At 39.8% G+C, this 23,529-nt stretch overlaps 2 protein-coding genes across 5 annotated transcripts; both read left to right on the top strand.

Annotated features, from left to right (window-relative positions):
- The first annotated feature begins 90 nt into the window (after window positions 1-90).
- On the top strand, window positions 91-4,251 carry cyp20a1 (cytochrome P450, family 20, subfamily A, polypeptide 1). The gene is made up of 13 exons (XM_080053133.1): window positions 91-244; window positions 636-685; window positions 835-1,001; window positions 1,105-1,250; window positions 1,490-1,657; window positions 1,870-1,948; window positions 2,134-2,246; window positions 2,329-2,383; window positions 2,485-2,605; window positions 2,860-2,971; window positions 3,065-3,129; window positions 3,366-3,455; window positions 3,822-4,251. The coding sequence occupies exons 1-13, from the start codon at window positions 173-175 to the stop codon at window positions 3,973-3,975; spliced, it is 1,392 nt and encodes a 463-aa protein (XP_079909259.1). The 5' UTR covers window positions 91-172; the 3' UTR covers window positions 3,976-4,251.
- An 809-nt stretch (window positions 4,252-5,060) lies between these two features.
- abi2b (abl-interactor 2b) lies at window positions 5,061-23,338 on the top strand. Of its 4 annotated transcripts, XM_080053037.1 has the most exons (10): window positions 5,061-5,195; window positions 8,208-8,375; window positions 8,954-9,130; window positions 10,401-10,519; window positions 13,567-13,713; window positions 15,594-15,718; window positions 17,932-18,105; window positions 18,643-18,729; window positions 19,892-20,080; window positions 20,994-23,338. In XM_080053037.1, exons 1-10 carry the CDS (start codon window positions 5,079-5,081, stop codon window positions 21,167-21,169), a joined length of 1,479 nt encoding a protein of 492 aa, XP_079909163.1. In that variant the 5' UTR covers window positions 5,061-5,078; the 3' UTR covers window positions 21,170-23,338. The 4 variants fall into 4 exon arrangements, with proteins under 4 accessions (XP_079909163.1, XP_079909166.1, XP_079909165.1 ...); XM_080053040.1 differs by lacking the exon at window positions 13,567-13,713 and having other exon boundaries at window positions 15,597-15,718; XM_080053039.1 differs by lacking the exon at window positions 13,567-13,713.
- The last annotated feature ends 191 nt before the right edge of the window (window positions 23,339-23,529 follow it).

Here is a 23,529-nt window from a genome sequence, read left to right as displayed (position 1 = left end):
GATAACCTCGGAGATCGATTGCTTTTCTCTGCCTGCCTCCCGTCCTGTCCAGACTTTGTACTCGATCTCAGAGAAGCAGTTTATGTTGACGTGGTAACGGTGCGTCTTATCAGTTTGCAGATATCCATGAGGAAAAGTTAGAAAACATTGGTGTTATTAAAAGGTAGAAGTCATGCTGGACTTCGCCATCTTTGCTGTCACGTTTGTCATCATCTTGGTCGGCGCTGTTCTTTATTTGTACCCTGTAAGTTAAAGTTAAAGCTAGCTGCTCAGCTATATGTCAGTGCTGCAAAAATATCGTCTCAAAAAAGTGCTTAACTATTATTTTTTGCTTTTTGCAAAGCGGGGAGTCTCATTTAAGGTGTCGCATTTGTGTTATCTAAGTGGTGTCAGCCAATGTGTTTTTCCTTGTAAGCGAGGAAGCATTAAATAGATACTTTTTACTTTTCAATACTACTGAACGCAACACTCATCGGCTATAGGCTAGCTGTTATTGCTTATTGGGACATGCATAAACAAACTACAAGCTTTTGTAAGAAACACGAGTATGTGTTTGAATGCCAGGTTAGACAATACACATATTTGTCAAAATGCTTAAGTTATAAAATATGTGTTTGATCAATTCATGTTTTCAGTCATCCAGAAGGGTTTCTGGGATCCCAGGACTTAATCCTACAGATGAGAAGTAAGTTGTCATTTTTACCTCTGTTTCATTAACTAACAGACCCAGTTACCACCAAGACCTGCCATTTATAATTGGCTCCCTAAGATATTAAAATAATTGATATAAAATGATGGAAAACGTCATTGATGTGTCACTACTTCCTCTCTCAGGGATGGGAACCTGCAGGACATCGTGAGTAAAGGTAGTCTGCACGAGTTCCTTGTCAGTTTGCATCAGGAGTTTGGGTCGGTGGCGTCTTTCTGGTTTGGCGGTAGGCCTGTGGTCAGCCTGGGCTCAGTGGACCAGCTACGGCAGCACATCAACCCCAACCACAGCAGTAAGCACAATGACATTTGACTACAAGGCAAGGGCCCATAACCGGTTTCAAGGTACACAGTGGTTTGAAAAAGTCAAGGTTTTCCTTTCTTTGCTGTTCTCAGCTGACTCCTTTGAGACGATGCTGAAGTCGTTGCTTGGTTACCAGTCGGGGATGGGAGGCGGTGCCACAGAGACCGTCATAAGGAAAAAGGTGTATGAGAGCGCCATCAACAGCACACTGAAAAACAACTTCCCTCTTGTCCTCAAGGTATGTTCCACTGATACAAAGACATTCCCTGGGTTTCAATATATAATTAGGATGTTTATTATACTATGCTTTGTTAGTATTATTTGTTAAAAGTACCTTAAATACTATTCATTTGCCAGTATAGCCGTGACGTTGGCATACAACTTAATTTAAACTGGCATTAAAAAGTCTGAAATTAAACTTGGAGATCCCTGGGGAGTACTGTGACAAATTCCCTTCCTGTCCTGGTTTTCCTGTAGCAGGTAGAGGAGCTTGTGGGGAAGTGGAAGTCGTTCCCGGAGGCCCAGCACACCCCTCTGTGTGCCCACATGCTGGGCCTGGCCATGAAGACCGTCACCCAGCTGGCTCTGGGCGAGCGCTATGGAGACGACGGCGAGGTCATTTCCTTCCGAAAGAATCACGACGCGGTGAGACAACGACCTCATGCATTGGATTCTGGTTAACTTCTCTGCTCCTGTGGGTGTCGAATGTCATATTACATTACATTGTCTACAATTGATTTCTGTTACAAAGTAGTTCTTGCTCTTTGTTTTATCGGATGGACTGACACCAAAACTATGAATTTGGCCGGGTTTAAAATGTGTTATTTGATTTGTTTTTTCTTTTCTTCTGCCACAAGATATGGTCAGAAATTGGGAAAGGCTACCTGGACGGCTCCCTTGAGAAGAGCTCAAGCCGGAAAGGACATTATGAGAAAGGTGAGCCGTTAAAGTAAGAAGTTTAACAGAACTGACTTCATATATTTTTGAGTTTTCGGAGGCATTATGTATTTTCAGGTTGTCCAACCGTCCGCTTTGAGGGATTTCTGTGAAATTAGGCATATACAGTAACTCACACTTTGATTAGAGGATAAACTGATTCACAATGAATGTTGATTTTTCAGCTCTGTCAGAGATGGAGTCCATGCTGCTGTCGGTGGCGAGGGAGAGGAAAGCCCAGAGGAAGCAGATGGTGTTTGTGGACGCTCTGCTCCAGTCGAGCCTCACAGAGCGACAGGTGAATGCCAGATAAGTCAGCCCACGCTGGTTTAAAAACAAACACCAAACAGCCCAAAAAAGTGCCTTTTGTTTTGTTTCAGATCCTGGAGGACTGCATGGTCTTCACTTTGGCCGGGTGCGTCATCACTGCCAACTGTAAGTGACGACAAGCATCAAAAACAATTGAATTGAAACTCCCAAATGCTTTTTTCACATGAAACCTTAAAGCTTGGGTGTACGATGTGGTTTTTTTGCAGTGTGTATCTGGGCGCTTCGCTTCCTCTCCAGCTCGGAGGAACTTCAGGACAAACTGTATCAAGAGCTGGAGGAGGTTTTGGGTTCGGATCCAGTTTCCTTTGACAAGATCCCTCAGCTCAAGTAAAGGCTTTTGACATTTTTAATCCATTAAATGCAGTGGTGGACAGTAACAAAGTACATTTACTTGAGCACTGAACTTAAGTACATTTTTTGAGTATTTGTACTTTACTTGAGTATCTGCTTTTCTGGAAACGTTTTACTCTCACTCCAATACATTTTGAAGTAAAACATTGAGTTGAGTACTTTGTCCACCACTGATCAAATGTAAAACTCTCCCCCTTGATATCATGACATTTCTTTTTCCCTTTGCAAAGATTCTGCCAGCACGTCCTTAATGAGACAGTGCGGACGGCCAAGCTGACCCCTGTCGCAGCTCGACTTCAGGAAGTGGAGGGCAAAGTGGACCAGCATGTCATCCCTAAAGAGGTATCTGCTGGCAGTATAAAGAAACAGATACACACAATGATTTAAAAAGACTTATATAGAAATGCTTTTGTTTTTATTCTTGCTTTATTTCAGACTTTGGTCATCTATGCTTTGGGAGTTGTCCTGCAGGATTCTGAGACTTGGAGCACCCCATACAGGTTCACTTCACGGGCTTATACCTTCAACATGTTCACATATTCATTTCAAAAAGGCTGTTCATAAATTACTCTGGACTACAAGGCAGCCGGTCCACATCCTGAAATATGAGGTGTGGCTAAATAATTACCATTACCATAACACAACATTGGGTTTTATCAAAGGGCATTGTGGGCCTTGTAGGATGTCACAGGTTTAACAGATTGATTTGACTAATTTCTAATTTGGTGATTTTCAGGTTCGACCCCGATCGATTTGAGGAGGAGTCGGTCAGAAAGACTTTCTGTTTGCTCGGATTCTCAGGGAATCAAACGTGCCCAGAGCTCAGGTAAAGACCAAGATTATAAAACATTATGATTTATAAAATAGAAAAAAGGCTGAATCCAAAATCTTCCATTTAAAAACTTTGGGCACTCATATGTTTTAAAATTAGATATAGATTTAAACTCTGGCTTTATTGAACATCTAGTTTCTGTTTTTGTTTTTAAAGAGATGCAAATATAAACATAATTAGTTAGAAATTGGTACATTTACATATTTTTTCAAACATTTCTGGAAATAAATTTGATGCAAAAAAATGTTTTAATGCCAGTAATTAAAAGTGTAACCCTATTCAACTGCAGTGTCTCACCTTTTCAGGGAAATTTATCACAATGGATTGTAAATTTCTATATTTGTATATTGTATGTGGCAGGTTCGCCTACACAGTAGCTACGGTCCTGCTCAGCACGTTGGTGCGTCAGATGAAGCTGAAGCAGTTGAAGGGTCAGGTGGTGGAGGTCCGGTCTGAGCTGGTGTCCACGCCTAAAGACGAGACCTGGGTCACTGTCAGCAGCAGAACCAGCTAGAACCAGTTCATACACCGGCACAGTATTCACATGGCCCTCTTTCTGGTGTCTTTGCACTGAGCCCCTTCGCACATAATTACCTTGTCTGTCCACAGGCTACATTTGCACTTGTTGAAAATACTGTTAACAGCTAACAGGAAACTCTGTGTCTAATACTCTACAAAGTAGAGAAAAACAACTTGTGCTGCCAAGCGTTTTTCTATGAGTCAATATTCCCTAAGGCACGTGGCTTGTTTGTCGACTGATGTTACCCACATGGAATTGACACAGCTATAAAATATGTATGAGGAATTTTCTTGTGTCTTTATTTTCATTTTATATTGAGTATCAATGCTTCCATACGGAAAGTCCCATGTTAAAAATCCAGTCTCAGCCTGCACATGTTTTAACCAAATGATTTATAACTATCAGCTGATTACTGTGCTCCTTCTGAAGTGCCTTTGGGCATGTTTCTATCTCACTGGGTATGTGGAGATGCAGATAAGTCTTTTATTTATTTATTTTTAAAAAAGCACAACAAAATTAATTTGAACAACATTACTAGGAAAGAGAATAAAATAAGATAACTTTGACAAAATAAATAATATTTATAATATACATACATACATACATACATATAAAATCAATTGATAATAGAATAAAATAAACAGATGATATGATCTGTCTTAAAGGATATGTTATAAGTATATTAGCAAAAATCTATCTCTCCCTGTGTTTCTGTACAATATCTTTAGTGAAAGTAGGCTGCAATATCTGCAGTGGAAACACTCATTGAAATGTGACAACAGTAAATCTATTACAAGTATTTATGGGGCCATTTGGCTAAACCACATAACCACAAATGCATTTAACCAAATGGGAGTCGAATGTAATGCATCTTTGTTTTTTTAAATGTATTAATGTTTTGGGAACCCCACCAGCTAGGGACCAGCCAGCAGCCAGCAGCTGGGGAGAGCCCTGCAGTACCGCACACGGCCGCGGTGGCGCCAAAGAACACACACACGAGAGGGAGAGACAGACAACGCATACACACAAACGAGAGAGAGAGACAGACAGCACATACACACACAAGAAAGAGAGAGACAGGCAGTGCTCCGCTAAAAATGGCGGAGCTACAAATGCTTCTAGAAGAGGAGATCCCAGCCGGACGAAGTGCACTATTAGATAGTTTCACCAATTTGGAAAGAGTAGCGGAGTACTGCGAGAGCAACTATGTCCAGGTAGGCTCTCAAATGTTGGAAGAAAACACGCTGTAGTTCTTATATATTTTGGCGTTTTTATTAAAAGAAAAAAAATGGGGCGAGCTGATGCTACTAGGCTAGCTGTTGCTAACGCTGCCAAAAACAACCCACTGTCAAGGCATGTAATTATACCAGCTAACACGTCGTTTGTCATGTCCACGATTTAACAGCGCATTAATAGTTTTTATAACGCCATTCTCGTCGATAGTACATGTATGTAGGGCTTGTACATCCATCGCGTTAGCCAGGTAGCTTTTGCTAATTAAAAAAAAAAGACTGCTGAAATTAATACTACAAACGCAGGCAACGTGAGAAAAAAAAATCAATTGTGTGCTATATGAAGGATCAATCAGTGAGCGGGTCATGCATGTAGGGGCTACACACATCAGCCAGCGATGAGCTTTGGTTCACAGCAGATTAACAATATGACCAAGAGCCGCTGATTTACGATGCACTGGAGCGCTGCTGCTGCTGCTGCTACAGCTACATCATGTGGATTTATGGTATCATGTAAACCTCTGCAAATGCTCCGTGTAAAGCATGCATATCTATGATTTCTGATCCTGTTGCATTGTGGGAAAGACAATACAATGTCTTATTATAGATTTGATTAATTTTTGCATAGCATTTTGGCTAGTTTCAGGGTTAAAGATCCTTAACATATAGAAATGAATCAAGAAAATAAGGTCAAGTCTTAAATCAATCTGGCATGTATTTTATGTCATAAAAGTGAGTTATAGCATATGAGTTGGTCTAAAAATAAGACTTAAATTGTACTAAAATGTCTTCAATCAATCTGTCAAAAGTCAGGTTTTATCAATAATTTTTTTCTTGCCTAGCAATGTAAAAAGTCAAAATAATTAGTAATTTTTATTTATTTATTATTAAATAATAATTTATCAATTTTTATTGGAGGTACATTTTTATTTCAGCACACACACAGTGGACAGGTGGCAGATCGTGAGGAGATATTCACAGATTTTTGACAAAGTGATTTTGACATCGCAACAAGCGTTCTCTGTCTCAGAAACACTGACTCCACCTTTAATCTGTACAAACTCGGTGTTTGGAATCAATCCTGTTCTCAGCTTTACACTTGTAATATTCTCATCTTTTTTTTTGTTGTCTATCAGACTTTTTAAACCCTGTCTTTTATAACATGAGTTTTGACATGTGTGGGAGCAGAGGTTTTTGACTAGGTGTGATAGTGACATCATTGTGACATCATCATTGATAAATGGGGCTGATCAGGTCTGACAGGTTGACCCTGTAAAGTATGCGATTGGCAGCTTGCTGGTAGCATGCCACGGCTTTATTTATTTATATTTATTTATTTGTATTCCCCATTTGCTGTCACATGGATATTAGCACTTCTAGATTCAGCTGGACAGAACTATTCATCTGAGTGATATTTAGTAGGACACCTCACCTCGTCCTCTCTTTAATGTCACTTCTCAACTAATGACAGCTTTTCTATTAAAGCATTAGTCATGTAGGAATGGACACTTGTTGGACTTGTTAGATAACTTTTGCACAATAGTGCTGCTTGTTGAATTAAGATGGTGATGGTGTAGAATATCTATCCCAGCCTTTAATTCACATGATGCTACAGGTGTGTGTGTGTGTGTCTAGTCAATTTGGGAGGGGTGACAGGTGACTAAATGCTGTGTCCGATCAGAGCTTTTTTTGAAGTTGAAAAGACTGTCGATGAAATTATTTACCAAAGATATTAATGTAACGGTATAAATTACTTGTGGATGCTTTCTGATAGTCATTTCTTTTTGATCGTATATGTGATTTGTGCTATGTTTGAGCATTTCATTTGATCAACTAAATAGAATTTAGAAATAGAATTGCACTAATATGATTAGCTAGATCTGTATCAGGACTAATTAGTGACTCATAATTAGAACTGAGGACTCAATTACATTGATTGATGATTTATTTATTTATTGCTTCATCCTGAAAGTTTGCTTTGGCAGCACAGATGGGATTTTAAATTGAATAGATCAAATGAAATCAATCAGTCAATATCTAATCACAACAGTAATTGTCTGCCATGCTGCACACAGAAATAAGGGGTGAATGGTTTTTTATTTACAGTTGCAAGTATTTTCATTATCAATGCTCTGCTGATCCTCATCTAGATAAATCTAGAATCTAGATACATTTGTGATTATTTTTTTCTTTTGACAAAAATAAAGTGACAGTGTTTTTCAGATAACACAAGTGATTTGATGATAACGCATTGGACATGACAACTTGTGCAATATTCATAATTTTCAATTTATGAATCTGAATTATTCTAGATAAATTGTGATCAGTTATGAAATGCTGATACCGACAGAGATAACTCTTCTTTTTTACTTGTGGAAAGATGTCAATCACTTTATAATTGCCACCATTTCTTAAGTTGTTACCCTTTTAATTATAAAAATATGTGGCTGCTTTGATAACAGGGACCATGGTGAAAATGCTTTTTTTCTTATTAATTTACTTTGACTTATTGGCAACTTCTACATCCACAAATGTAAATTCATACACATAAGACCAACAATTTCTGTATTTATACGGATGTGGAACTAAAGTTTATCAACCATTTCTGACTTGCAGAACAGAAAGGCAAAATAAGACAATGGTCATTACTTGTTTGTAATGCAATTCTTTTGTCTTGTTTATCTGTTTTTCTTGGTAACTATCTTTGTATTTTTGGTATCATCTCTAAAACTATATATGTCCTCCTGAAAGTTTGAGAAAAATAAGGAGAGAAAAAAACTTTTTTACTTCCTTATCTGCGACAGGTTAATTTCAAGCTGGGTTTGCTGGTAAACTTCACATATAAAATTATACAAATTTCTCTCAAGTATCAGAAAAAGGGAAGGAGGTTGTAGGTGTAAACACAATCTGGCTCTCTGGACAGATTGCTTCCTTTCCACTTTTAAAAAAGCAAATCAAATCTTTATTTTGAAGTCTCTGCTTTCTGTGGTTCAGTCTCCAGATAAGGAGCGGGCGCTGGAGGAGACCAAGAACTACACCACCCAGTCCCTGGCCAGTGTGGCCTACCTGATCAACACACTGGCCAACAATGTGCTGCAGATGCTGGACATCCAGGCGTCACAGCTCCGCCGCATGGAGAGCTCCATCAACCACATCTCACAGGTCACCATAACAAACGCAAATGACTCAGATTAGCCAATAACTACTGTTTAAAAGCTTCCGTCAGCTTTGACTAGCTTTTTATAGACTTCAAATGAATAAATAAGATATTTTAATTTATTAATAGTGACTTTCAACTCTTATCCACTACTTTACTTTTTTGGTACCTCACTTATTGCTCTAAGGATGCTATAATGCATACCATGCTGCGATCTTCAGAATGAAAGCTCTACAAAAATGATCTGTAACAGCAGCATACAACAGATTGAACGACACATTTTTTTATCGATTCTTCTATTGATTATCTTTTATTAATTTAACTAGAATCAACAACAGTCGAAAGTTCCTCGTAGTCACTTTAAGAAAAAAATCTTTTTATATTGCTTTTGCTCAACATGCAAAATAATTTGTTGCTGATGAATGCTTATAAACGCTGTGTGATGCCTCTTAATAACAAAGACACAGCAGCAGACCCTTCTTTTTTTATTTTTTTCCTTTTTTTTATAGAAAATAGGCAGCAACTTTAATTACCAGAGCTTTTTACATTTTCAAATCCAACATCTTGTCTTGGTTGTCCTCAGACGGTGGACATCCACAAAGAGAAGGTGGCCCGCCGGGAGATCGGCATCCTCACCACCAATAAGAACACGTCGCGCACACACAAGATCATCGCGCCGGCCAATCCCGAGAGGCCTGTGCGCTACATCCGCAAGCCCATAGACTACAGCATGCTGGACGACATGGGCCACGGAGTCAAGGTAGCTCCTTTACCTTACCTTTTTTTTCTTCTCTTCTCCCCCACTCCTTTTATCAATTAGACTTAATTGTGGGGTTGACTCACTGATTCCAATGGGAACGAGAAAAGAAGGTCTTTTAATTAAGCTCTGTTGACTTCTAGTGAGGCTATATAAAGAGAAACCACATGTGTTTGTTTTTTTTGGGGGGAGGGAACATATACTGCTAGTGGAATCAAAAAGTGTTCAAGGATCTCTAGAGCAGTGTTTCGCTACCTGGAAATCTGCAAATGTATGTTTTGTTTTTCTGCCATATTTAAGTGTTATTCTGCACTGTAAAGTTTTGCTTCTTCAGACGAAATATGAAATGACACATTGATGAGACCTTTCAAAATGTCCTATAATCATTGGTTGTGTTAAATTCAGGCCTTTTTAAAGGTCAAATAACCACCATGGGGTTTCAGTAATAAGTGATGTGAGAGTAAAAATCAATGACTCTGGCTCTTCAATCATGCCCCATGTTCCTCCATAGCAATGTCTTTGATTTTGGAAAAACTGCTTTCCCAACAAAGACAAAGCTTGTTTTCCAGAAAACAAAATCACTTGTTTCATCCTTACAAAGGTCTCAAAGAAGAAAAATTCCTCCCATTTTGAAACACTGAGCCATTGTTCCTTGAATAACCAGCTCAGCTTTATGTACCACATGTATTAACAGTTGTAAGCCCTCCTTCTTCACAAACTAATCCTCTGATTCTCTTCTTCTCTCTTTATGCTCGCTAATTGTTTCTTTATAATCAACCGTAGTGGTTGCTAAGGTTTAAGGTAAGACTTTCAAAGTAAAAGCCTCAAACAAGATTATTATTTTCTTTTTTATAACTTGTTTCTCTGAATGAGTTGTTTTTATTGTTTTAAATTCCTGTGAGAGTTATACTTTTTGTATTTTCTTTCTTATTTCTTTTTGTTTGCTCTTAATGGATAAGTTAGACAAAAGTTTAGTTGCTTTCTGGTCTATTTAATATAAAATTTGAGATTGTTAGCTTAGCAAAAAGAGTGAAGCAGGTGGAAACAGCTATACCTACCGTACTCCTTTAATTTTGTATCGAATTCTGTAATACAAAAAGTGTGTTTATTAAAAGATGTAACGTGTTAATGACTGATAGAGCAAGACCAGCTGTTTCCCCTCTTGTTTCCAATCGTTTGGCTAATCTTAGTTTAGCATCTCCCGGTTCCGGTTTTACTTTACTTTACTCTGAAGTCCAGTGATTTGACTAACAAGATTTTTCTGCTCCCATAGGCCAGCGCTCAGAACATGAAGGCCGGAGGAGGAGGTGGTGTAGCAGGCACCCTCCCTCGCACCAACCCCCCCACACAGAAGCCCCCCAGCCCGCCCATGTCGGGGAAGGGGACGCTCGGGTACGTTACACAGCACAGGGTCCAGTTAAGAGGCCCCAGTGTTTGGAGCCTGGTTGCCCCTAGTTTCATCATCACCACCTGTGTTCAATCAGTGTCCTTTGGGTGGGATAGAAATGCAGTGCTGTGCCAGTTCTCCGCTCTGTTTTTTTTTGGCTTTTTCATCCGTGCTAGTGAGACCGGATTTAACCAAACGTAATACTAAAACTCTGCTTTTTATGAATGGTTTCCTGCTCTCAAACAAATTCCTTATTTTCTTTACTTTAAAGATCTTTTTCTGAGTTGCACAACATTCTCCAAGCTTTTCAAGCAGCTGCTTTTAGCCCCGAGACAGTTTGATTCATGCCCTCATCATTGAAACACGCTTTTTCCTCTTCTGTTTGGAAGACTGGAAAAAAGGAAACATGCGTAATGCTCAAATGTTTTGCAGCTAAAAACAAACTTTTGTTGGCGGGAAAAACCCATCCAAGAACTTTTATCTTAACGCCTTTAGGCATGGATTACAACAAACTCAGTCAAGATTTTTCCTCTATATGCTTGAAATGAAATGTAATTTTGTATTAGACCACTCTGCGTAAAGGGTTATATCGGTAACTAGCTGACCAAAGAATAACTAAGCAATATGATTCTGAAAAAGGCTTTCGACTCTAGCTTTTGGCGTTTGCCATAAACCCACTTCCGGTCAGTTTAGAAGTACAAATGTAAGTGTTCATTCATTGCTAATGTCTATGACGTTGCTGGTCCCTGTTGAGAAATTTGAGACGCTCCCAGAATAAACGTTTCCTCGATTGCCCTTTCTGGGTGACTTCCCCTTTACAACACACAAGTAGTACACAGATACACACACTGGTTTTATTTAAGTGACTACAAGGAACTTTTACATGTTTATGAAAGAGTCAAACTTTTCCCCTGATGATAAATTACCTGTAACGGCAAATAAAACTGGACTTTTTTTGCTGGAACAGAGTGTTGTGTAGGATGTCTCTCTCTCATGTCTCCCAGTCTTCAACCCTTTTTTTAGAATGATGATTTTGTAGATGTTGAGTTTTGCATCACGTTACAAGCGTGACTTACTGCAGGCTTAACACTGAAATCGGCCTTAAACCCCGTAATGAAAGCCTTCCAAACATGTCCGCTCAGTCAGGATTAAAGCGGGATAGATGCCCATATTACTGGCCAACGTGTGTTATCACAGATTTGTGCTTTGGCCCGTTCAAAGCTGTTTGGGGTTCTGTTTATCATCATGCAAGATTTAGAAAAGTCAAAATATCTCTTTCCTCGATCGAGTGATCAATAAATGATTTTGATGACTGCTGCTGCGGCTCTAATGTAATGATTTATTAGTGATAATATCTTTCAACTTTTATTATCATTACCTAAACTAAGCTTTCTTTTTATTTGTTTTCTTTTTGTTAAAGTTTATATTGACGACATTAAATTGATGATATTTGCTTTTTTTGCATTTTTAAAACAAGAAGCAGCCTATATGTTCTTATCAGGTGTTAAGGCTCTTATTAGAGTATGACCTATTAAGTTAAAAGAGATAATCAACCATTTAGCCAATAGTGTGTGTGGTCTTTTCTCATCCTGATTGTGTGTCTGTCTCAGTGTGTTAATGGGGGTGGAAAAAACATGTTTATTGTTGTTCTTCTTCCTTGTTCTTTAACAGCTCACAATGTTTGTGATGTGTTCCCTGTTGCGTGTTTGTGTCTTGACTGTTGAAGGTTTCTCTTATATCCCACAGAGACTCTGCTAGTGCAGCACCTAAAAGTTGTGTTCTTGTCACCCATGGGAACTTTCCTGGCATAAAAGTGCTGTGTGTGTGTGTGTGTGTGTGTGTGTGTGTGTGTGTGTGTGTGTGTGTGTGTGTGTGTGTGTGTGTGTGTGTGTGTGTGTGTGTGTGTGTGTGTGTGTGTGTGTGTGTGTGTGTGTGTGTGTGTGTGTGTGTGTGTGTGTGTGTGTGTGTGTGTGTGTGTGTGTGTGTGTGTGTGTGTAAGACGCATGCCGATCAACCGCAGCTCCCACTCCTCCGTGATGCACCTTCTGCATCCAGCGGACATCTCACTTGTCGTTTTTATTTTTATTCTCTTCTGTTATTTCTCCTTTTTTTTATGTAAATATTGTTTTTCAAAATGAACTTTCAGTTGTGTGTTTGTGACCCAGCCCGCCCACTCCTGGCTGCCCCATATTCCTCCATAGCAACATCTTGCCATAGCAACAGTGCTCAGAGACGGGTCACCCCGCTGTGTCCGCCTGCACATGGTCTCAGGCCCAGATCAATCAATCTCAGGGTTCTTCATGTTGAAAACTGAGGACATCATAAGCATAACACTGCTGTCGGGTGAAATAAACACACTTCCAGGACAGGTATTTAAATCAAACCAACATGACTTTAGGCCACTTATAAAAATCCTTGTAGTCTTGTGTTGTTGTTTTCAATGCAAAACCCACACACAGCCTTTTCGTTTTAGTAAAGCCAAGCATAATATTTATGTATGTAAGTATGTTTAAAGCTCAAATTGTCTCTTTTCTAGAGCTTTTCTAGATCAAATTGCAAGCTTGTTATGTGGTGATAAAGTGACTCTTTATGATAAATGAGCCAAACATTTTTTTTAACTCTGCCTCTACTTTGATACAGACTCCTTCTTTCGTATCTACACATGTGCCGTTAAAGGACAAAACTGAAAAGAGATCATTATTAAGTGCTTGGTCATAAAATGATGAATACAAATTAGCAACATATTATAATTCAATAGTTTTTTATACACATATCCAGGTTTCCCTTCTGGCTGAGCAGTATTACTGACTCTCCGACATATCTCTGATTATTATACTCTAATAACACAGTGTCCATCTTGGTTTGGGAAGTGTGATTTTTAATAATTTTTTTACCCGACTGCAGCACTATTGTTTGGTCCTGACTCCTGACTGCCCCATCCACCACCCTGTCATTCCCCAGTTATTTTAAGTTTGCACTTTTGTTTGTTTTCTTGCTCTCCTCCCTTACACTTCTCTGTGGATGCCCCTCCTCCCTCCTGACCCTCTCGCAGGCGCCACTCCCCCTATAGGACACTCGAGCCGGTGCGTCCACCCGTTGTCCCTAACGACTACGTCTCGAGCCCGACGCGCAACATGGCGCAGCCCCAGCAGAGCCCTGCACGCACTGCATCCGTTAATCAGAGGACACGCACGTACAGGTACCCCACCCCCCTCCCTCCCAGCTCCCTGCATGACTCTTTAAACTTCTTAAACACACCCTTTCTTCCTCTCCTCCACTTAAAGCGAGATAGCTGCTGAACATGCCTCTGCCCTTCTTCTTCTTCTTCTTCTCTTGGAAAGGAAAATAATTTTTACTCGCTTCTTTTTTTAAGTCCACCTAAACAATGCGCCTTCACTGTAAAAATTTAAAAGTTAAGATAATTCTTCATTTTAAGGGTAACTGTCGTCAGTAAGCAAAGATTGACAGTTAATTTTTTTTAAAACCTCACCTGCTCTTCTTGCTCTTTAAAGAATTGAGGTGGAAGCAGATATTCCGAGCTGTATTTTATAGCACGGCCAGACACTGGCTCCAATGGAAATAGATACTGTAGTATAGGCAACGTCGCCCCCCAACAGTCCCCCTCCTCAAGCTCATCTTCTGAGAACAGACCCTTCCATCCCCAAACACTATAATATACTCACAGATTCCCTTTTCTAAAGCATGAGTTTGGAAAAAGGGAAAACTACATGGAAAGTTTTTCGTCATTGTGTCCCATCTGTCGGCCAAATGTTTTCCAATATTTCCGGACCAGATAACTTTTCCCTGACTCTCCTCTCAGCACCAGTCTCTCCACAGCTCATTTCTTCTCCATCTCTCACTCTGCCATGCGCTCTCTAGTGTTGTACAATATGAGTCCGCCCCATGTGTGCTCACGCTTCTTTCTTCTGCAGCGTGTCGTAAACTTGTCTTTGTCTTGTGTCGCTTGTACTGCGTCACCTGTGTCATGTGTCCCTGGTGGAAGCTTCAAGCTGCTTTATTTTTATTTATTTTTTATCACTGTGACATAGTCATTTCAAAGGCATAACGGCTCACACTAACATTTCAATGCGCTTGAGGGTGCCACAAAACAAGGAATAATATATATAAGCAGTTTTATTCCAAACTAAGCATTTAATATAGCTGCATTTAATGTAAAGTATCTCTTGTAGCAGCCCATTTCAAACACAGGAACTTTATCTGTACAACAACTTTGTTGGTACTGTTCAACAAAAAATGCCTTCTTTTAGTGTCCAATTATGTTTGTGACTTCATCCCGATTATCATGCAAACTTCACAAATTGACTGGAAAAACTTGACTGGTAACTGCTTCTTGAACGTTTCATTCAGAGTGTGAGCACTGATATCCATCTACATACTTGAAGGTTTTGTCACGTCTAACTCCTCTGTTACTGTACGATAAGACAAGATATGATAAGGTAATCCTTATTGATCTCCACAGAGGAAATTTGGGCTTTAAATTGCAAGGAAAAGTAGAGAAAATAAAGAGATAACTAATTATAGGTATATTCATGATATAGTCTAACTATTTATTTTCAAGCCTAACCCCAGCATCCATTGTCTTCCTTTACCGTACATGCTGGTCCATATTGCAGCCGTCTTACTGACAGACAGTTTCCAGGACTATTAATTAATAAATCACAAGAAAGCTGCCACTATATGAGGAAGGAAGATGGAAATGTGTTATGTTTAATAAGCAAATTTATGGTGTTTGCATTTTGATCAGTCTCAATTCAGATACAATGTTTGCAAATAAGCTGAAAACACAAGAAAGTAAGATAAAGAAGGACAGGACAATGATTGAGGAAAAAAGTAGCACAATATATTATTTCATCACAGAAAACAGATTATCTTGGTGGTTGAAGACGGGCTTGATTGCAAGAGATAAAGGTAGGCTTATTTCCAGCACAGTTTAGCCACTGAGGTCCTTTTTTAATAACTGAAAGTGTGAGTGTATGACAGTGTGTGTGAGAGAGAGCGAGTGTGTTTGTGTGCGAGCGTTCGTGGTCTGACGTGTTTTGCTGCCCTACTCACCGACAGCAGTGGGAGCAGCGGAGGCAGCCACCCCAGTAGCAGCCGCAGCAGCAGCCGAGAGAACAGCGGCAGTGGCAGCGTGGGCGTTCCCATCGCCGTGCCAACCCCGGCCCCGCCCAACGCCTTCCCAGGTAACCGTCCACTTCCTGTTTCCTGTCCAGGTTTCTGTGTGAGCCTGACTTCTCTAATTAACTTGACTAATCTGGGTTGGTAATGCTGCATTCCAAACAACTGGGAAATCGAAGTGTTCTCCATGTCCAAGTTGTCTGGACGCAGCGTTGATATCCAGGATTCCTACACGCTCGTCGATGTGAGCATGTGTAGGAACCCTGGATCTACAGGTGCATCTCAAAAGATTTTAATATAAATTAGAAGCTTTTTTTTCTCTAATTTAATTTAAAAAAGTGTTCTAGAATAAACATACTTTCAGAAGATTGACATTTCTGTATTAGAATTTTAATTTTTTTGGAATGTAGTATTCCTATACTTTGAGATACAGTATTTTTTTATTCCATGAGCTGTAAACCATGATAATCTAAATAAAAACTAAAAAAAGACATATTTCACTTTTCATGATATTCAAATGTTTTGAGATGCACCCATACTAGAATCCTTTCCTCCCCTCTTTCTCTCACTCTTATAACGTCTTGACCTCCCTCACCTGTCTTTTCTCTCCTTCCTTTTTTATCTTTGTGTATTTTTCACCTCTTTGGGACGCCCACAGTTTCAACCCCTGCCCCTCTCAACCCAGCCAAACCTCCACCCAACACCGGCACCTCTGTCACTCCCCCCGGACCCCCCACCACGGCCTTAGACGGCCCCCCACAGCAGGCCCCCAACCCACCAGTAGAGACCCCGCCTGTCCCCCCTCCCCCTCCCCAGCTCCCTGACTCCGCAGCCCCCACAGCCACGGGCAACAACCCTGCACAAGGTGAGTCTAACACCCCCCCTCCCCCTCAACCTGCCACTCACTCCCTTCCTCCATCCACCCGCCCCATCACCACCCTGCTCGCAAACACCCAGATGTGTTGATCATCCACTGGCATGTTAGTAGAGATAAGACCCATCCAATCTCAATATCCCCATTAACATACAGACTTGACTTTTTTGACCCGTTTACATTCAAGAAGCACTGCCATTGTTGTTTTGAACTTATTATATTAGGTTTTTTTTAATAGTGTAGATATTTATTTCTCTATGAAGGAGTTGTCAATTTGCTGTTAACCCCTCTTAAATTCTGTTATTATGCTTTTCAACTTATGTATGGAGACAGTTCAAAACAGTTCTACTAAGTGGCTTAGGAACCTATTTGAATTTAATGCATTATTAATTTTTTTAAATGTTGTTATACGAAGTGTTATGTCGTTTACTACAGCATCATGTTAACCTAATCCTAATACCAACAATAGCAACACAATAATGATGATAATAATTAAGAAAAAACTGTTGCTCTTTAAAAAGTGAGTGAAACATACATCCGACTGTCTGGAATACCACGAGTGTGGTTAGTGTGCAGCTCCAATATTATTTCCTGTTCTCCATCCCTCAGAGCTTCTCATTAGCTGCCTGTGTGTTGTGTTGATCAAGATGATGTTGTTCTGATGCATAATGCATGCCAACTCAATTCTTCAAACCTGTGTATTTATTCAACTCTTTTTTCCTTCTTTTTTGTGTAGTTCTGTGGCTGGATATTGTAATTATGTGTTTATGTGTTTTGCTGCTGTCCAGGGTAAAATTAAGACCAAAATGTTAATATTGAGGAATTATGGAAATATCTCTCATTTATTCAGCCCTGCAGCTTGTTTGGCTGGTTTCTTGTTTATTTCTCTTGCTAATTCAGATTCAAGTAGTCAATGAATTTAGGAATCTATTAGTCAATAAAGAGGTGTTTTATGTTTATGTTTTTATTTATCCCATTCAGTTATTTAGTCATGGAAAAGACAAGTCAATGTCACATTTGTAAACATTTCGCTGCAATTTTGTGGCAGCTTCTGTAAAGGATTATCACCGTACAAAGGTTTATCGCATAATTTTTTAATCATAAAGCAGAGGAAAATAGGAATACTATTAAATATACATAAATAATAATCTGCATTTTCTCTTGACAGTTTTTAAGCTTAAATTGCAACTACCTGTATACTATAAAGTATTATGAACCATGAGCCTGTTTTTTTTTACATATGTCTTTACAAAGACAGACTGTAGGATAATCTCTATAAAATACATCATGCATGTCAAAATAAAAGGTAAAAAATTCTAAATGAACTTTCTGTAGAGGACAAAGTGCCGTGGCCAGGTGTAGTGACTGTGTGCTGCCCCCTGCTGGCCCCCTCTCTCTCCTCAGGCGCTCCCCCTCAGTTCTACAGCATGAACCGGCCGGTGCAGCCTCCTCAGAACCAGCAGGTAGGGGGTTCTCTGCCCTACCGCCGGCCATCCTCCGTCACCGGTCAGCCCAACAACAACATGAGCCACAACCAGAGCCAGCTCAACGGAGGACCACACTTTGCCCAGAGCCCAGGTACAAAAGCATTGGCTCACACGTTTTGGTTCATGAATCTTTTAGTCGCCACAAGTTCCAAAACATTAAATATTAACTTTGAACCATTATATTCCATAATTTCGCCACTTCAATTTTTATTGACAATCTTGTAAAACCACATGGAATGGGATGTAGTAATTACTATAAATATAAGCTTCATAACTAATAAACAGGCAAATATACAGTGAGTGTCTGGTTTCTCTGTCACTTCAACTTAACTCTTCACCTGCTCTCTCTGTTTTCACTGCTCTTTGCAATCTCTTGTCCTGTGTTCTTTTATCTTTTTTGAATATTTTCTGCAATATGTGATCACTTTTTGGACATTCATCTCATCAATAATACACAAATAAATACAGAAAAAAAGCATACTGCACCGCTCAGTAGAAACGAGGCAATTGTTCACATGCTGCCACTGTTCCTAGATGTTGTTCTTTAACTCTTGTCTGGTTTATTCTAACCTTTCTCTCACGTCTCTGCTGTTCTTCCACTTGTGCGTTTGATCTTGTTTGGTGCTAGCCGGCCCGCTCGCGCCCCCTCCCCCCTCCATGCAGATCACTCCTCAGCTGCCCCTGATGGGCTTTGTGGCCCGGGTTCAGGAGACTAGTAAGTGGCTTTAAGCCCCTCCCACTCCCCCCTGCATGAAGACCTCTCTTCACCACCATAGTGCCAGTCAATCGTCTGCCAAACCACCGCCAACATATGCTTGGTCAGGGATCTGCACTCTGCACTTTGAAGTTTTTCCCATTCAAATTAGTATTCCTCTGGCAAACAGTGGGATGTTATAAAGGCATTTTTCAAGGTTCAAGTTTTATTTTTCAAATGTAGGTAACAATACAATGAAATGTACTGGGCAAAGTGCAATCTACTCAGCATTTAAATATACAACGATAAAATGAAATCCAAAGGAAGGTATACTAAAGGTATAAAGTAGAGTTCAAGTAATATATAATAATTATACAAATAGAACCTATAAACGACACCAAGAGTTAAAATACATTGGAATATTGAACGTTCATTTAATGGGAGACAAGGATGCATCCCTTTTGCAGCAAATGTTGGTGGTTTATCAAGAATGACATGAAGCATGTTTGTGTGTTCTTTTTTTGTGTCCCTCTGATCCCTGTAATTAAGTTAAATGCATGTTGAATCAGTGTTTGGATGAGCTGTTGTTACAGTTCAGTAGCCAGCTTGAATGAATAAAACCTAGTCCAGGGTGGAGTCAGCGATTCTGGAGAACGCTTGCTGTCAAAATCACTTTTGTCAAAATCAGTGAATATCTCCTCATGATCCACTACCTGTGTGTGTGTGTGTGTGTGTGTGTGTGTGTGTGTGTGTGTGTGTGTGTGTGTGTGTGTGTGTGTGTGTGTGTGTGTGTGTGTGTGTGTGTGTGTGTGTGTGTGTGTGTGTGTGTGTGTGTGTGTGTGTGTGTGTGTGTGTGTGTGTGTGTGTGTGTGTGTGTGTGTGTGTGTGTTGAAAAGAAATCCAGTGTTAATGCACAGCCTATGCTCTGTAAACTGGTATGGTGTATTTACAGGCTATTTTCAGAGCTTAGGCTGTTTATCAACACAAGATTCAACACAGTACAGAGAGGCAGCGGATAGTGAAGAGATATTCCCTTATTTGAACAAGAATGGGCCTGAATCGCTGACTCCAACTTTTAATGTCATCTAAATGCATCATCAAGCATGGTTTTATCTTTTCCTAATGCATGAAACGCCCGTCAGTCATCACTAGTCTCAGTCTAATATGTCAAACTGTTTGCTAGTCTCAGACGTGGTGCCCCCGCCGCCTCCCCCTGCAGATGAGCCGGTGTTTGAGGAGCCCACACCCCCTCCTCCCCCACCAGAGGACTACGAGGATGAAGAAGACGAAGAAGAGTCTGCAGTGGTGGAGTACAGCGACCCATACGCAGAGGAGGACCCACCCTGGGCCCCACGCACCTACCTGGAGAAAGGTCTGCGAAATCAACTCAAATGTGGCAACTCATTTTACCCTGTGCGCTCAATGTAGTAAAACGTGGCCTCAATATTGTTTTTGTTTTTATTCTTCATGGCCACTTCAGAACTCCGTAGTGTTTGGTGTTTGGCTATTCTAGTCTTGTACAGTATACCGGTACTGAAAAGGTACCACAGTACTAACATATTCAGAAAAGTACTCTTCTGCATTTGTAGAAAAAAAATGTGTACAACATAACAAAGTCAGCGGTGAATGGATGAATGAAGAGTTTATTTTTGTGTCATGTTATACAAGTGGCCCATCCCACAAAGGATTACAAGACCCCCATATAATAGATCACAAAAAGTGTAGCACATTCGCAAACCGAATCCACTATTTTTAATAATAAATCCATTACAGGATAAACACACTAAATATAAAGTGAAATTTTTCTCTTAGTCCACACATTCTTAGCCCACACATTTTAAGTTTAATTTAATTAAGTCAGCAATTACATATATATATATATATTTTTTTTAAGGTATTTTTTGGCATTTTTATGCTTTATTGATAGTGTTGAGACAGAGTTGAAATGGGGCAGAGAGGGGAGTGACATGCAGAGAACGACCGCGGGCTGGAATCGAACCCGGGTCCGCTGCTGGCCGAGGCCCATGGGGGGGACGCCCTACCAACTGAGCTAAGGGCGCCCCCCGCAATTACATATCTTCTATTGAAATAGCCAAGCTAATATATGTGTGTCCCGCATATAATATTTTATGAGTATTATAAGTGTTTCAACATTATTTTTCTTATAACATAAGTATCGAAAAGTACCAAAATTCCTATTGGTACCAGTATCGAAACCACATTTTGGTATGGTGACATTTATAGTTTGCCTTATTAAAACTTGTCCCTCCCTTGTCTTCGTACAGTGGTGGCCATCTATGACTACGCTCGGGATAAAGAAGACGAGCTGTCGTTCAACGAGGGCGCCATTATTTACGTGATCAAGAAGAACGACGACGGCTGGTACGAGGGCGTGATGAACAGCACCACAGGCCTCTTCCCCGGCAACTACGTGGAGTCCATCATGCACTACGCCGACTGAACAAGGCCCACCCCCCCCGTAACCTCTGAGCCAATAGGAAAGGGCCAAGGGATATAAAGGTCACAGACTTTGATCAGACAGAGCATGATCACCTCCGGGAAGACAGAAAACGTGTGGGGGGAAGAAGAAGAAGAAGCTTTTAAAGAACATAACGAACTAATGCCCAGTCATTCTCGACGTAGGCGCCATTGTAAAACAACCACTACTCCCAGATATATCCCACCCCCTGTAATATTTTCTTTTCCCTTTATTTGACTGGACGATTGGAAGGGTGATGGATTTTACTGCATTTTGAGAGTTTTTGCGTTACATTATGAAGTCACTCACTACATTGATTTATTTTTACTTTTTTTGCTTTGTATTTACCAATTTTGCCCTTATTTTAAATAATATTTATTTAGATTTTGTAGTGGGATTAAGTGGTGGGCAGGTAGACTGAGAAAGGGATTGGAGGAGAACGCCTTCTTCAATGTGTAGATTTTCTCCTGAAACACTCCAGAGACATTTTAGAGACAAATAATCCTCTCTCTATATATATATATATATATAAATATATATATTTAAAAAAAAAGTATAATGCAACAACGATTATCCTCGGTGGTGACAAAAACCAGTTAGTTTCCGTACTTGACAAAAACACTTGATTGGGTACCTCAGCAGCAGAGTGTGCCAAAGCCGTTATTCACTAAGAAAAGCACAGCAAAATGTCTTAAGTGACACACACACACACCAAGTGGGATAAAAGTGGGTCATAATAAATGTGTGAAAACAAACAGAAGTCTTTAAAAAAACATTTTCTTTGTTTCATTTGAAGTTTAGTCACTACATGCTTCACTTTACTGGCCTGTGTGCATTTTTATTTTTATTTTTTCAAGAGAAGGAAAACAAGATTCCTCGGTTGCACAATGACCTGGATTTTGTCTTAACTCTGCAGCTCCTGTCATGAATAATAGAAGAATATCGGCTTGACTGGCGAGGCTAATCATTTGCAGTGTTCGTATGCATTTGACATTTTTTCACACGGGGGGTCCAGAATCAAGTATTACAGACTGCATGTTTCAAGTTGGAAAAAAACTAATTTCTTTTCATCCCTAATGATGATTAATGTCTTAATATTTTGAGATATGGTGTGTTTTTTTTTTCTTTTCTATACACCCCAGACAACCAGGATGCATTAAGGTCAGTTCTAAGATGCTTGTGCCATATTGAAGTGTGTGTTGCTGTTCAGAGGTTCTCACTTCATTTGCAATAAAATGTCCTGGAGTGGGGTGGTGTGTCGTTGAACTACAGATCTTTATTTTTATTCTAAGTTTTTCCCGACTTGTTTTCAATCAAAAGCACATACATTTGTAGTAAAAAGGTGTAGAAGAAGAACTAATATAAATGTGAGATGTATTACGTCCTCTAAAGCGGGACTTATTGAATATGAAAAGAAGCCAGCTGTTGTGTTGAAATGGTTCTAACTGTCGCAAGCCCCCTTCCCTCCCCCCAATAACTTCTTAACGGCGTCATTTTAGGCATTGTTCGTCCTCCGTGCAAAGTTTCCGATTCGCTTGGCTGTTGGGTGTTTTTGCGAGGGCTCCGTGCTTGTACTTATTTCAGAATCTTTATTTTATATAAAAAAAAAACAAGAAAAAAAACAGGTCAAAATAAATAATACCAAGTGGGTCTGTATGTGAGTCTTGCATGCCATTGTTCTTAACTGTACTGCTGTCCCCCTTTCAACAAAAAAAAGAAGAAAAAAATACGCCACCAGCCCCATCCAAAGAGACTGTCCGACTTATTTGAAGGCCGCGTTCCGAGGAGTCGCTCTCTGACCAGTGGGGGGAGGAAATGACTGTAGCCATGTTGTATGCTGCTAGTGAATCCTGCCCACCAAAGAAATGATAAATTAACACTCTTGATTAACTGCATAGGCTTGACTCTTTGTTTCCCTAACACTCATGTAGAATGACACTTAATAATAATGAAAAATATATACATATTATAAAATGAATAAAGTCAAATGAAGGGCCTTGGTCTGCAGGATTCACAGCTCCCTGGAGTCACAGACGTCCCTCCTCGGGGGATGTCCAGTTTAACAGTCCATAATGCCATTGTGTTGCACAGTTGAAGTTGAATTGCAGAAGTATCATATTTGTAAAATCATGAGAACAAATACAATAAAATTATTAAGATTTATTGGTGCAGTAACGCTTGATTCTTGTTTTTTATCTATTCAAAACTATGTTTAAAGAAAATCTGGCCTTGTTTAAGTGCAAATATTACTTAATTACGATCTGAAATGCACCTTTTTTGCGAGAAAAGCCTTGTCTCTTTTGTTACCGGTTTTATTCTTATTCTATTCATACTTTATGACA

The sequence above is a fragment of the Ammodytes marinus genome (genome assembly GCF_949987685.1).
Source record: "Ammodytes marinus genome assembly, chromosome: 24".
Classification (NCBI taxonomy): domain Eukaryota; kingdom Metazoa; phylum Chordata; class Actinopteri; order Uranoscopiformes; family Ammodytidae; genus Ammodytes; species Ammodytes marinus.
Note: the sequence above shows the minus strand (reverse complement) of the source record. Positions and strands in the feature narration are given on the sequence as shown.